Here is a 14,918-nt window from a genome sequence, read left to right on the forward strand (position 1 = left end):
TGCTCCAAGAGCTTACAGCAGGATGGATACTTGTTCCATTCCACTTCACTTTGACGTCACCTTCACGAGCAAGGTTAATTAGTCCCTTAATAAGTCGATTTCAGGGCCATTTCAGTCTTTCTAATTTTGAGATCACTAGGAAGTCTCTTATGGGAGTGAACCCACAGATTACAGGTCCTTATGCAAGGGTCTTTTCAACTGCATGTAAAGTTCGCAATGATATATTATGTTCTGAAGCCAAATTTTAATTGCTATTTTATATAACTTCCCACTGTTATCTTATGTGATGTTCAAATATTTTGTAAGTATTTTAGCTTTGTTTTTTTAGCTTTTGTATTTTTTTCTGATTTGTGCTGATCATTGACCATATTAAAATTGAACGAACGACTTCACCTCCTGCCATAGGTCAGCCGGGGCTCAGCGGGAATGAGGACTCCTCAGAGGAGGAGGGGCCCCACATAACCAGTCCAAAGTTGACCAGATGCCCACCAGCAGGAAAATGAGGGGCACACATATCAGGACTTAACAGCCAGATCCACCCTAAAACTCTAATTCAGCAGGCAAAGGTCAGTTAGCCACTCCCAGTCCTCTGGAATCACCTGCACCTTTGCAGGTGAAGAAGGCTGAGAACAGAGTTACAGGCTAGGAGGCAAAGTGCATGTCTCATGGCCCAATTCCAGCTGCCTGTTGATAGTAAAGATGTGTCTTTACAGGACTGTTCCTCAGAAGCTGGCTGTTTGCGGGACAGTTGGGCGTGCAGCTATAAAGTCTCCCAAGAGATGCTTTGGACCATGGATGCAATGCTATGGTAACATGTTGAACTACCAATGCTACCTTGATTGATTACTGGAAAACCTGACCTCAGATTGAACAACTCTGGACTTCTGGGACTCCTTTGGCCTTGTTATCTTTGAGAAACAGCAAGAGGCACTGTAGCTTGATACCAGAAGCCGACACACCTCCATTCCCTCCTTATTAGGGGTAAACACTGGCAGCCACTTTCTAATGGGAGTCAATTCCCTGCCCTCAGTTCCACAGTCACAGCATTATTTCAGTGGCACCAATAACAAAGCAAACAGGGACCTCCAAGAAACATGCATTTAAGCAATTGCAAATCAAGGTACAGTTGGCTATTAGATATAGTGTGATACACAATATTCTTGTATGTTATTTATCTGTCACATTTGGATCCTGCCATTTCCCCAAAGAGTTCAAGAAGTATACAGGGCAGAACTTTTTTTGGAGCAGGAACTCCTTTGCATATTAGGCCACACACCCCCCTATGTAGTGAATCCTCCAAGAGCTTACACGGCTCTTATTACAGGGCTCTTGGAGGACTGGCTATATCGGAGGTGTGTGACCTAATATGCTAAGGAGTTCCTGCTACAATAAAAGCCCTGATACAGGGTATTCTCCTCATCCATTTCATCCTAGAAAGTAGATTAAGCTTAAAAATCATGACTGGCCCAAGGTCACCCAGAGAGCTTCACAGCTGACTGTGGATCTGAACACTGTTTCCCCTGATTCTCATCTTGCATGCTAACAGCTATATACACTGGCTTTTGGATTTATATCCCATGGACTACCCATAAACCTCCCCTTGTCTAAATAAGGATCTTTGGCTGACTGCATAAGGCATTTTGCAGAATTAGTTACCAGTAACATATTTCGGCTTTTGAATTTGAGGCTGCTGGCCCCAACAGTACGTCTGATGATCTTATACTGGGATCCTGGGATCTAGAAGAATTACTTTATAGGATAAATGCCACAGACCACTTAAGCTGGCACCACTTAAACTGGCTTTGTCCCATTTAAACCAACAGGACTAACTCAGCTTAAGGGTATGTATTCCAATTTCCGTAAGGTTTGGTTTGCCTTTTCTTATGCAGTATTGGAATCGCAGAGTGTGACAAACAGCGCCCATATGCCCAAAGAGATTCCAGCACTTGAGATCAAACAGATATCAAATTTATCATCCTTGTTGGTAAAGTTGGAGGGGAATTAATATATATATATTGGCATCAGATGAGAACTGCACTTGGTAATTGCCATTTCATTGCTTGGCAGCAAGTGCTGCTGGACAGTGTGATATAATAAGCACTTCAAATGCTGCAGATGACCTTTCCTTTCTAAAAAAAAAATGGCAGAGGGTATTTGAAGTTGCTTTGGTTTGGATGACAACAAATGAGTCTGTATTTTTAGAACAAAGCTGTGTATTTCAAATATTTATTCCTCTTTCAAGATAGCTAAAAATAGAATGCATACAAAGAAACAGATCCATGCAAAAGGTTCATCTAGCTATAGTATGCATGTGTGTGGGTGCAAACCAATGCTAGGGGGAAATTTTTGATTTTATTCCTAACCAATGGCCTGGTTATTCATAACTTTTTTGGAAATAAGTTCTTACATACATATTGTGGAAAATAAATTACATTGACATGGGGCTATGAAATAAAGGAAAGGACCCGAGTAAGTTTTTCTTCATGGCAATAAGGACTAGAAATATGTTTTCATGGGAGTTTTAAGATCAAAGGAGATTCTCTCCATAACAAATTCTGAGCCATGCTGCTAATCATACTTTTGCTAGGAGATGCAACAAATACCTACATAAACTGTTTCAGAAATCCAGGTGGGCAGCTGTGTTGGTCTGAAGCAATACAATGAAGTTGGAGTTCAGTGGCACCTTTAAGACCAACAAAGTTTAATTCTGGGTAGAAGCTTTGTATAAACAACTTTTATTATTCTGCAACATACTGTAACAATAATATACCTCCATTAATAAAAACGTCATACCAATACATCACATTTTCCACCTCCCTCGCCCCCTTTTCGTGACCTCCATCTGTGCATTTTAAAAATTACAAAACAAACTAAAAGGTAATTTCCAAATTAAGAATCTTCATTAAAAAAAAGAAAGAAAATCGATAATATACCTATAGCAGAATAATTTTACCTTTCAACTATAATCCTAATCAAACTAGGTTGAAAAAAACCTTAATTAATAATTTCATTATGTAACTGTAGTCCATTTGTTATCCCTCTAACTTCAACTATTATCAAAAATCACCAAATGTCCTTTTAACTTTCCATTGTTTTTCAACGTATTTTTGAAATTTACCCCACTCAGTCTTGAATTTCTCTAAATCAAGTTCTTTTAAGATTCTTGTAAATTTGTCCATTTCACTCCAGTGCATAACTTTAATAATCCAGTAATTCTGGGTATAAACTTTCATGTGCATGCACACTTCTTCAGACACATTGAAATAGACTTCCTCAAGCCTTACATATAGGTAGAGATCGGGGAGGGGGGTGTTTGTTGCCAGGAAGATTAGTTAGAGTCAAGATGCATAAGTCTCTGTGTAATAAGTATAGCTAAAATTGGATTAAAGCAGTTCGTAATATCTGTGACTAGCGGCAAATTAGCATATAAACAAAAGAGTCAACAAACAGATGTAAGAACAAAGTTTGAGTTCAGTGGCACCTTTAAGACCAACAAAGTTTATTCTGGGGTATAAATGAGAATTTAGCATTTGTAGTGTGATAGGAATCTGGTATCTCTGCTAAGCTCTGAAGGTTCCATTGTCCTGAGTGTTGTAATAACTTGTAATTCACCAATCTCCCATTCCAGTCTTGCTTCTGAAATTCCTTTGCAATAAAAGTGCAATAAAGTTATACTGAAGTTACTCATGCATCTTGACTCTTGAAGGTGGCAATGGACAAAAACTTTGTTCTGCTCCAGAGACTGTTAGTGGAGAGGAAATCTAGGCTTTTGGCCAGGTGAAACTCTATGGTTAATTTGGCCCGGATAACAGCTATTTCACTAGTGCTTATCAAATCAATCTGTAGTTGTTTCCATGGCTCCTAACTGTACACAAGTAAGTAAGGTAATATGTCTCAACTGCATAGATTCAGCTCCTTCCCATGCTACAAGTGTTAGTTCACAAGAGCAAACCACTTCAGTATATCTTTCTTTGGGCCAGGAAGTAGACTGGCTTACCCAGGGGTGGAATTCTAGCAGGTGCTCCTTTGCATATTAGGCCACACAACCCTGATGTAACCAATCCTCCAAGAGCTTACAAGGTTCTTTTTTGTAAGCTCTTGAGGGATTGGCTATATCAGGGATGTGTGGCCTAATATTCAAAGGAGCTCCTGCTAGAATTCCACCCTTGGGCTTATCCCACAGAATATCACCATCAGCCATCATGTGCCTTCACTTGTCATGTTTTGCACTGCTAGAGGACAATGAAACAACACTTCTAGGGAGATTTGGGGCATGAGAGCAGGCTGGGTTTTTTTTTTTCCTTCTAAGGATTTCTTTCTTCTGGGAACTGAAAACAGAGGTGAGGGAAAACCTTTCACAGTCTTAGCATCAAGTTTTGGGAAGCCATCAATTATTGTAAACAAAGCTGAAAATATGTTTGATTCCTAGGAAAGAGAGACATTTAAAAAAAAAACTTTTCTCCTACAGATGGAACAAACTATCACCAGCCTTCTGACAACCACACAGGAAACAAATTTGAGTTCTTTATTCAATGGCTGGGTGGCAATTTAAGACAAATTTCCAGGAGCCTTTGTGCCTTAACATTCCCCCCACCAGCAGTCCCATAAATCAGACTACATCTTGCTAGACCTCCTACCCTCCTTCTTTTAATAGATCTGCCTGGCTTTTGTATCTAGAAAAGTCACCCACAAAGTCAAGCTGTCGTTCATTTGTCCTAAATACACTTCAAGAAAGTGAAACTATTTTTTTCCCTTAGATGTTCACCCTTCTCTCTTAGTTAGCTCAGCGGAAGAACACATGCTTTGCAAATGCAGGTTTAATCCCCAGCATCTCCAGTTTAGAGGATTTTAGGGAACGTCTTTTCTGTATATGAGACCCTGGAGAATTACTGCCAGACGGAGTAATCAGTACTGAAATGGATGGACCAAAGGCCTCACTCGGCAGAAGGAAGCATCTTATGATCCAAAGAGAACCTCCTGAGATATTATGAATTCTAAAAGTATTAGAGTAGTGGTCTAAAGCCAAATGTGGCTCCATAAAGAACCAAACAGAGCTCTTTAAAAAAAAAGAGTACAAAATTGATGTGGGATGCTAGAAAACTCGGTATGTGAAGGCAAATATTTTTATGGGACTAAAGGGCTTCTCAGAAATACTTTAGAGAAAGGGAAATGATAGACATAAATCGTTGCCAGAAATCCAGGTGCAAAACTATGTGCCGATTGATGCCAGAGCGCTAAAACATTTGCACAGGGGTCTTGGCTGTATTTATTATTTATGTTTTATTGTTATGGTTTTATATGTTTTATTGGATTAATTGTTTTATAATGTTGTAAGCCGCCCTGAGTCCACTTGCGGAGAGGGCGGGATATAAATGAAAAGTAATAAATAAATAAATAAATTAAAATACTGTTTACTAATATTGCCTCTGTTTATTTTATGTTGTTAGCCACCTAAAGTCTTTGCAAAATGGGCGGAATATAAATCTAATGTAATAAATAAATAAATTTATGACTTGCTGTGAGACCTCATGTGTGTCATTTCCCAATAAAGGAGTTGCAACAACCATTATTTAGGCTGCTGAAGCTTTACAGATGTCAGTGTTTTGCTATCAGTAGTATAATACACATAGGTGTATTAGTCAAATAGTATATTTTCTGTTATGCAAATAGGCTTTCTTACAGTGAATCTTTTGTTGATCTCTTTCTCTGAAATTCTGACATAGTTTGGCTTTTTAATTACAAAAGGTTGCTAACTCATGGGTTAGTCAAATTCATGGAAGGTAGGTCTAAGTAGAACTTCCAGGTTCAGAGACAATATACCTTCTAAATACCAAATACTGGAAAGATCCAACAGAAACTGGCCATTTTCATGCCTTGCGTATGGCCAGACTCCTAGAGACACAATGCTGGATTGTCATTTTTGCTTGTTCTCACAGGAAAATAGTACTTTAATTTTAATACATATTTTGTTGGAGTAGTCTCATAATATTAGCCCTGGAAATAGGTTTTTAACACAGCACCTAAATATTTTTCATCTTTGTCTCATCACAAGCTAGTTTCCAAACCTTACCCTTGCTGTTGCAAGATTTTTCCATTGGTTTAGTGTTGGATCCAGAAGATGCTACTTAACAGATGGGGCTTTGACTGTTCCAAGACTTTTAGTCAAGGAGCTTTAATCAGATTAAAGGAAAGGAAAGGAATTCTTAGGTAATAAAAATGACTGTTTTCAAGAAAAAAAGTTTATCACCTCTAGAAAGTCCCATTTGTTTTACAAAGTCTATTTCCCCCCTCGCATAATATCAACATTAGGCAGCAGTGTCTAGAGCAGGGGTATCAAACTCACGGCCCAAGGGCCGAATCAGGCCTCCAGAGGGCTCCTAGCAGGCCCCCAAGCAACTGGCTATTTGCTTCCTTCTTCTTCTCTATTGCTTCCTTCTGCATCACAGCTTGCTTTGTAAGACTTGCTCTATCGCACAGAAGTTACAGAGCAAAACCTCTATTTTCTCCATTGGCTGAGGCTTCTCCTTTGGGGAGGGAGGGGGGGAGGCAGAGCTTGTTTTTCCAGGCTTTCTCAACCACACAGCAGAGCTACTGAGCCAAGCCTCTCTTCCTTCTATTGGCTGAGGCTCCTCCCCTACCATTTCTCTGGGGAAGAAAGGAAAGAGCCAGAGCTTGCTTTGCCCAGTTCCTTGGATCCCATGGGAGAAATACAAAAGAAAGCACTTTTAAGACCAATGGGTGCTAACATTTTAAGCAAGCTTTAAGGTTTGTTTGTTTTTTTAAATCTTTAATTATGTTTGTCTGTGCCCTTTATAAAGTTTATATCTCTGCTTCCTAATCTTAAATAGGTACACACATATCCGCCCCTCATAACAAATGAGTTTGACACCCCTGGTCTAGAGAGTTCTTTGCCATAGCCACAAACAATATCTCTAGTTGCACATGTTCTGGTCACCATTTTAAATCACAACTCCTGCCAATAACCTTCTTAGACATACAAATTATTAGCTGAAATGCAATTGTGGCCAGTAAACTTCCATGCAGAACATGAGATGACAAGACAGAGAGAATGGATAAATTTGAGTCTCATACTAAACCAGAAACTGAACAACAATATTGCCTTGAGAGCGGAACAGACTTACAAATTTATCACACAGCTTTCAAATGAAGAGAACCCAACTCCAGTTTCAAAACAGAAAATGGATGTTGCCAAACTCTGCAGTATTTCTGTTTCAAAAGGAGACTCCTGGAACTTACATTGGATTCTCCTGGAACTTGCATTGGCATGTTTAACAGATTTCATTACATTTGCTCTTTCAAGCTCTATTTTGAATGAACTTCCCTTTTTGTACGGGAGCTTTGTCTTGAAGGCACAAATACCCAGAAGCAAATAACTAAATCATAGTCCATCATATATGAAAAGCCACATTATGGTAAACACAACTGAACCACTCTTGATTGGCTCCGGAATGGGAAGACAGAGATAAGGAAGAATCTGGATTTCACACCCTCTTCAGGAACCATTCTTTGTAGTGTAGCAGCTAAGACACAACTACAGATCAGTTTGTAGTTCTGCCATGAACTCACTGGATGGCTACAAACCAGGAGCAGGCCGTAGGCTTCCACGCTTCCTTCGCTTCCCTGTCTTTTGGAGTGAATTTCTACACTCCTTTCTTCTTGGCAACTTTAGCCATAGCTGAATGTCTTCAGTAACAAGAGCTAATGCTAGCTAGATTTCATCTTTAGCAGAGTTTATAGACCCCATTTCATATACTGGTTATGATGAGAATCCAGACCACAACCTGGAAATCCCAGTTGTAGGTTCAGGAGAGCATGTACTTTTGTACACAGAATATTTGCAGGGACAAGATCATAGATCAAAACTGGATATCCTGAATACTGGAATTCAGATATCCAAAGAATTCAGGGTAGCATACACAATTCTCTCCCCTTTTCCTCAAATATATATTTTCTCTTTTAATGATGGAGCTCTGTGAAATCTTTCACAGCCTTATTGAAAGAAGTAAGTGTTTAAGGCCTGAAGCTCAAGAGAAAACTAAAGTTAATGACTATTTAGAGAGGTTGTTACAGCTTTGATACTTCATGTACGCAAATATTTAGATGATGTATTTTAATCTCTAAAACAGAACTTCAACCTAACAGTGGAAATATCCAATATTCTTTTAAACATCAAGTTTGTAATAATGATGTATACAGAATTTAATTTACCTCAATTCCTTTGAATCCACACAGGAAGTAGTTGTGCCACAAAGGTTTGGTCTGATTGATCTCAATGTTGTTAGCATTAGTAGTAAAATCCCTAGAGAATAAAATGCAAGAGAATTATAAAAGCTACAGATCAAGCAATAGATTTCAGACTATAAATAGCCCACTGCTGCCATCTGCTGGTTGACCAAACAACCACACACTCATATTGCTCAAGAATGCAGGAGAAGAAGAAGAAGAAGAAGAAGAAGAAGAAGAAGAAGAAGAAGAAGAAGAAGAAGAAGAAGAAGAAGAAGAAGAAGAAGAAGAAGAAGAAGAAGAAGAAGAAGAAGAAGAAGAAGAAGAAGAAGAAGAAGAAGAAGAAGAAGAAGAAGAAGAAGAAGAAGAAGAAGAAGAAGAAGAAGAAGAAGAAGAAGAAGAAGAAGAAGAAGAAGAAGAAGAAGAAGAAGAAGAAGAAGAAGAAGAAGAAGAAGAAGAAGAAGAAGAAGAAATTAAATTTATATCCCGCCCTCCACTCCGAAGAGTCTCAGAGCGGCTCACAATCTCCTTTACCTTCCCCCCCCCACAACAGACACCCTGTGAGGTGGGTGGGGCTGGAGAGGGCTCTCACAGCAGCTGCCCACAGGGGACTTAGCTTTTCCTTTTTTAAACTGTAGAACAAAGTAGGAGTCATGATTCACCTTTAAAACCAACAAAGTTTTATTCAGCTTAAAAAGGTAGTCCCCTGTGCAAGCACCAGTCATTTCCGACTCTGGGGTGACATTGCTTTCACAACGTTTTCACGGCAGACTTTTCATGGGGTGGTTTGCCATTGACTTCCCCAGTCATCTACACTTCCCCCCCAGCAAGCTGGGTACTCATTTTACCGACCCTGGAAGGATGGAAGGCTGAATCAACCCGGAGCTGGCTTCCTGAACCAGCTTCCACTGGGATTGAACTCAGGTCGTGAGCAGAGGGCTCCAACTGCAGTACTGTAGCTTTACCACTGTGTCACAGGGCTCTTATTCAGCTTACATTCTGAATACAACTTTGTTGGACTTAAAGGTGACACTTGACTCCTACTTTGTTCTACTGCTTCAGACCAACACGGCTGCCCACTTGGATCTATGTTTTTAGCTGTGTTGATGCACACAAAAGTTTATACCTATAATTAAATTTTGTTGGTCTTGAAAGTGCCACTGGACTCAAACTTTGTTCTGTTCCTCAAGAATGTTCAGTGAAACATCAGAGGAGTCCAGTGAAATCTTAAAGATGAACCACTTATTCCAGCATAAGTTTTTGTGAGTCACAGCTTCAAAGGGTCACAACTCTCATGCTGGAATTGTTAAACTATTTTATTTTGCTACAGTAGGCAAACATGCTATCCCTCTGGAACAACAAAACAGTCCTTGCTCTTTCTTCCCCATCTATGAATTTTCAGTAATCTAGGGGAAAAGCAAATTATGATTACCCATGGTTATGTGCTCTTTGTAGACTTAGGGTGCAATCACACAAGGAATTTGGCCCAAGAGTATCCCGGCTTTGAAAAAGCCAGTATTCTTTGATGCTTGCTGGGGCGTTCACACAGCCCCCACCCTGCTGCCAGGAGAGGCATGGGCTGCACACGGGCGCAAGGAACATTCCATATGTGGGGCTGCCTGCATGCAGCGTGCACCCAGCAGTTCACAGTCAGAAAATGTGCCTTACATAGGGGTGGTCAAACCGGCTCAGGAGCCACATGTGGCTCTTTCACACATATTGTGAGGCTCTCAAAGCCCCAACTGCCCTTTTGTCCTGCTTGAAGAAAGTATTTGTCTCTTTAAATCACTTCTCCAGGCCAAGCCAGCCAAGGGTTTGAGGATGCATTTAAAGTTAAAGTTTCTTTCTTTCCACCTCCCTCCCCGTTCCTTCCTTCCTGCCTGCCTGCCTTGTGGCTCTCAAACACCTGACATTCATGTCTTCTGGCTCTCAAACACCTGACGTTTATTCTATGTAGCTCTTACATTAAGCAAGTTTGGCCACAGCTGCTTTAGAGATTTGCTATTTAATCCAATCCCAGCCTGTCCTAAAACAAGGTAAAAACAGGCAGGACTCAGGATGGCATTCATGGTGGCAGGGGTCATTCTGTAGAAAAATATGTGGCTCCACATTTAATGTTAAATGGCCAGGGAAAATCCTTCAAGCAGACAACTATGGGGTCTCCTGTTTTGAAAGTTCACTTTTCACCATGAGACAGGGAAGGAACTGAAGGGGAAAACAAGCCTGTGGTCTTCTCACGATTTCTTCCCAGGGAGAATACAGGAACCAGGTTTCCAAATAGCCCAGATTGGTTTCTCCACGCATTTTTATGTCCCCAAAGCCACATAAGTTACTCCTAATGGAAATAATTGTTTATGCTAGGAGGTTATTATTAGTTGAGATGGAAAACAAATTTGCAGCCTTCTGCTTCCTTCCCTCCACAAAATAAATAGAGTTCCCATTTCTTCAATGCATTTTTTTTTTCTTTTAGAAACTCAAAAACCAAGCAATTAAAAAATGTGGAGTGATTATCTGGTAATATAGGCTACCCTTTGGAATAAAATCTTATGCTTTTGGCATCCTACAATGATTCTTTGAAACCACTTTTAAACCAAAAAATGAAAGAAGCCTTGGCTTCTAAGCTGGCACATTCAGTTCGGACGTCCATCTGCAGAAGTGTGCCAAATGTGGTTCATTATAATTGGGGGAACAAATAAAGGAATTAGAGGGAGGAGGGAGAGAAGTTGTTTGCAAAGGGAACAAAAATCTGACACTTTCATTCTGTCCTGGAAATTACTGACACATGCCAAAATCCTATTAGATAGTTCCCTAAAGCAGTCATTTTCAATTCTTTTTAAAGTGGGAGCCATTTCCTGTGCTTTTTCTAGGGACTCATTTGCAAAGCAGTTTACCCCACACAGAACATAGAAATCTCACATTAAAAATATAAACTTATTGCATGTTAACTAATGTTGAGCAACAAGGCTACATTTCACTGACATTTTCCACATTATGCAGAGGCAAAGATAAATTGGCCCTAATGTATTTGGCCTACTTCAAATGCTTCTGACCTAATAACAAGTCGCGGGGTGCGATCACACAAGCAGTTTAGCCCGACATAGCCAACCCTCCCCTCCAGATCAAATGGACACAATCAAACACACACATCTGGCTCCTGTGCCCCACTCATCCCTAAAATGACTCCCATGCAGATTAAATATCCCTTGACAAATGCCAACAGCTACTTCAGCAAAGCGCTTCCATAGTGGGTTTCCAGGCATCTGACCGCCCAGGTGCACCATGGGAATGCATGAGCCATGTGATCATTCCACTTTGTTTCCAGCACGTTCTTTTTCCCCCTGACTCCATTCTGACATGTGCTTCAGCAGCCCCACAGAACGTGGCCAGGAACACATGTGCGCTTGTCTGCTTCTGGGCACACACAGCAGGACTTGAAAAAGGAAAAGAAAACAACCCAGCCACGTGTCTGTGGTTGCAGCATGTTAACAATGTGAACGACCAACCACAGGCCCGCAGCACTATGATGCCGGCTTAGGGGGTGCTGTATGATCGACGGAGGTTGCCCCAAACTCAAGCGTCTTATTTAAAACCAAGCAGAGTCAAGTAGCACCTTTAAAATCAACAAAGTTTCATTCAGAATGTAAGCTTTCATGTGCTCTAAGCACACTTCATCAGACAGTCTGTGAGCAAACTTTGTTGGTCTTAAAGGTGCTACTTGACTCTGCTTTGTTCTACCGCTTCAGACCAACACAGCTGCCCACGTGGATTTATTTAAAACCAAGATAGCACCCATGGTTTGTAGGGAAATGCACAAGCCTTGGAGATTCTCAGACTTGCGTGCTTCCTCCCCTCACACGCAGCAAACCAGACTCTCATTTTTCCTACAACCTAACATTCTGGGCTCTAGCTTTACTGAAAGGACAACAAGCCACAGTTTGGGTTTTTGGTATAACAACAAAATTTTGCTTATTTTGACAGTGAAGTCTTTCATTCCTGGCACTATGCATGAAGGGAGGAGTGTAGTGATTTTGCTAACACTGATGTGCTAACGTGAAAATTTTCCCTTACCAGTTTATGCTTCATTGTACGTGAAACATGCCACTGAGTCTTGTTTATCAAGATGTGCATACGTATCTGGGTCAGGGCCGGCTCGCCCACTAGGCAAATTAGGTGGTTTCTTAGGGCGCTGGGAGGTGGGGGGTACCGAATTGGGCTCCCTCCCTCCTGGTGCCCATGACAAACACCTAGTTTGCCTCTCTCCCCGCCACCCGCCCCTCCCTTGTGCTTCGAATGCCCCCCCCCCCAGCGCAATCAGAGGAGCGTGCCAAGGCTGCTCCTTACCGGCTTCAGTGGGGCTGGTGCAGCTTCTAATCCTCTGAAGAGCCCACAAGAGGAGACTTCATTCCCCCTCATTTCTGGGTCCAGGAGGAGGGGGAGCGAAGTCTTCTTCCAAGGGCTCTTCAAAGAATAAGATGCCGTGCCAGTCCCATCTAAGCCGGCAAGGAGCAGCCTCGGCGCAGCGAAAGGAGGAAGGGTGGCGGTGGCAGGCAGGGTGCCTAGGGCACCATGAGCCTTTGGACTGGCACTGATCTGGGTACAAGTGCAAACTGTAGTTCACTCACAAAAATAAAATAAAATTCAAAACCAAAGCTGGCCTCTGGTTAGCAGGGAAGAAACAAACTGGGATTTGTCATACTTTCCAACTGAGATGTTGCAACAAATTGGGGCTGGTTCTAAACCAAGAAGGCTCCAATCTCAGCGTGGTGCATAAAGAGAACAGGGAAGGAAGGGTGTGCAAACTGGAGAAATTCCTGACTTATTCTCTCCACAAACCATCTATGGTTTGTTTGTTCACCAGAATTCAGGTCCTCTTACAACTTTAAACAAATATCCAAACTATTTATCTGATGGTCATGGTAGGAAAATAGCCATGCAAATTTGAGCCTTAGTCTCAACTAAATGTGTTCAGTCACATCCATATGATAACTTGGCAAAAATCCACAAAACAAATAGAATACTTACACGTATGATGGGTTTGCATTGGCCAAATGTATAACTGGTGTACTTAGAGGTTCAGCTGCTATAAGTATATCTTGCTCTATAGCCATAGGAAGCACAGAGTAGCCACAATAATCAATATGCTCACCTTTCAAAAAGAAAACAGAATATTAACCTTATAAAAACTCTTTTGGGGCACCTACTACAACAGGATAACTCCTTTTCTGAATTGCTGAATGACACAGTTTGCTCATGAGGTAGACTAGTGGTTCCCACCAACCACAAGCCCTGCTGGCAAAGGGCCTTGCTCATTTTCCTAAAGCGAGGGGCAGGCACTACACTGGGGAACATTTGGGCTCAGAAGAACCACAGGTGGCATGTCTAAGAGCCACATATGGGTCTTGTGCCACTGAATGAGTATCATTGAGCAAAAGGATCAGGTAATAGCTGAAGCTGTTTGGGATTTTGGAGAGCCAACTAGAGTAGCCAGTATTGATCTCAGTAAACCAATGGGTCTGACTTGGTGTGAGGCAGCTTCATATGGATTTTTTTTTTTAGAGGTGGGGCTGTGGTGCCATGGTAGAGCATCCACTTTACATACAGAAGGTTTCACCTTCAATCCCCAAGTATATCCAGTTAAAGGATCCAGGTATACATCCCCCACCTGAGAACCTGCAGAGATGCTGCCAGTTAGCACAGACAAGAATGACCTTGATAAACTGATGTGTCTGACTCAGTATAAGGAAAGGAAAGGTCCCCTGTGCAAGCACCAGTCGTTTCCGACTCTAGGGTGATGTTGCTTTCACATTTTCATGGCAGACTTTTTACAGGGTGGTTTGCCATTGCCTTCCCCAATCATTTACACTTTCCCCCAGCAAGATGGGGACTCATTTTACCCACCCTGGAAGGATGGAAGGTTGAGTCAACCTGAGCCAGCTACCTGAAACCAGCTTGCGCTGGGATCGAATTCAGGTCCTGAGCAGAGCTTAGGACTGCAGTATTGCAGCTTTAACACTCTGCGCCACGGGACTCAGTATAAACAGGGTACCAAAAGAGCTCTGCTTCGGAGCTTGGCCATCTAGCACAGTATCTCAGGCCCTACTTTCAGATTTTTCTCCCCTTTGAAGATGTCAGTAATTGAATTTTAGATTTTCCACACACAAAACATGAGCAGAACTGTGCGACTCCCAAAAAATGCCAGAAAGTCTTGAACGAACAATTCTTCCACTGATCTACAATAGTGCAAGAATTGGATTACTGTAATGCCCTCTACATGGGGCTGCCCCTGTGCCGAACCCGGAAGTTGCAGCTAGTGCAGAACGCCGCCGCTCGGCTGTTATTAGGGCTCCCTAGATGGGAGCACATTCAGCCGGGTCTCCGGGGACTGCACTGGCTGCCAATAATATACCGAGTCCAGTGCAAGGTGCTGGTTATTACCTTTAAAACCCTATATGGCCTAGGACCTGCCTACCTTAGGGACCGTCTCTTCCCATATGTCCCCCAGAGAGTACTGCGATCTAGCTCTCGAAATCTGCTGGTAATCCCCAGGCCAAAGGAGGCCCGGTTGAAGTCAACCAGGGACAGGGCCTTCTCAATCACAGCCCCTTGCTGGTGGAACCAGTTACCGGAAGAGGTCAGGGCCCTGCGGGATATTGGACAGTTCCGCAGGGCCTGTA

At 41.9% G+C, this 14,918-nt stretch overlaps 1 protein-coding gene across 3 annotated transcripts in view; it reads right to left on the bottom strand.

Moving 5' to 3' along the window:
- The window catches only part of GALK2 (galactokinase 2), an 85,634-nt gene that overhangs the window by 66,822 nt on the left and 3,894 nt on the right, over positions 1-14,918 (bottom strand). For all 3 annotated transcript variants that reach the window (XM_060259850.1, XM_060259851.1, XM_060259852.1), the window contains 2 exons: positions 13,267-13,390; positions 8,230-8,320 (listed from right to left, as the gene is read on the bottom strand). In XM_060259850.1, the coding sequence (XP_060115833.1) occupies positions 8,230-8,320; positions 13,267-13,390 (215 nt within the window). The remainder of the gene's footprint in view (positions 1-8,229; positions 8,321-13,266; positions 13,391-14,918) is intronic.

Source organism: Heteronotia binoei, chromosome 19 (assembly GCF_032191835.1).
Source record: "Heteronotia binoei isolate CCM8104 ecotype False Entrance Well chromosome 19, APGP_CSIRO_Hbin_v1, whole genome shotgun sequence".
NCBI lineage: Eukaryota > Metazoa > Chordata > Lepidosauria > Squamata > Gekkonidae > Heteronotia > Heteronotia binoei.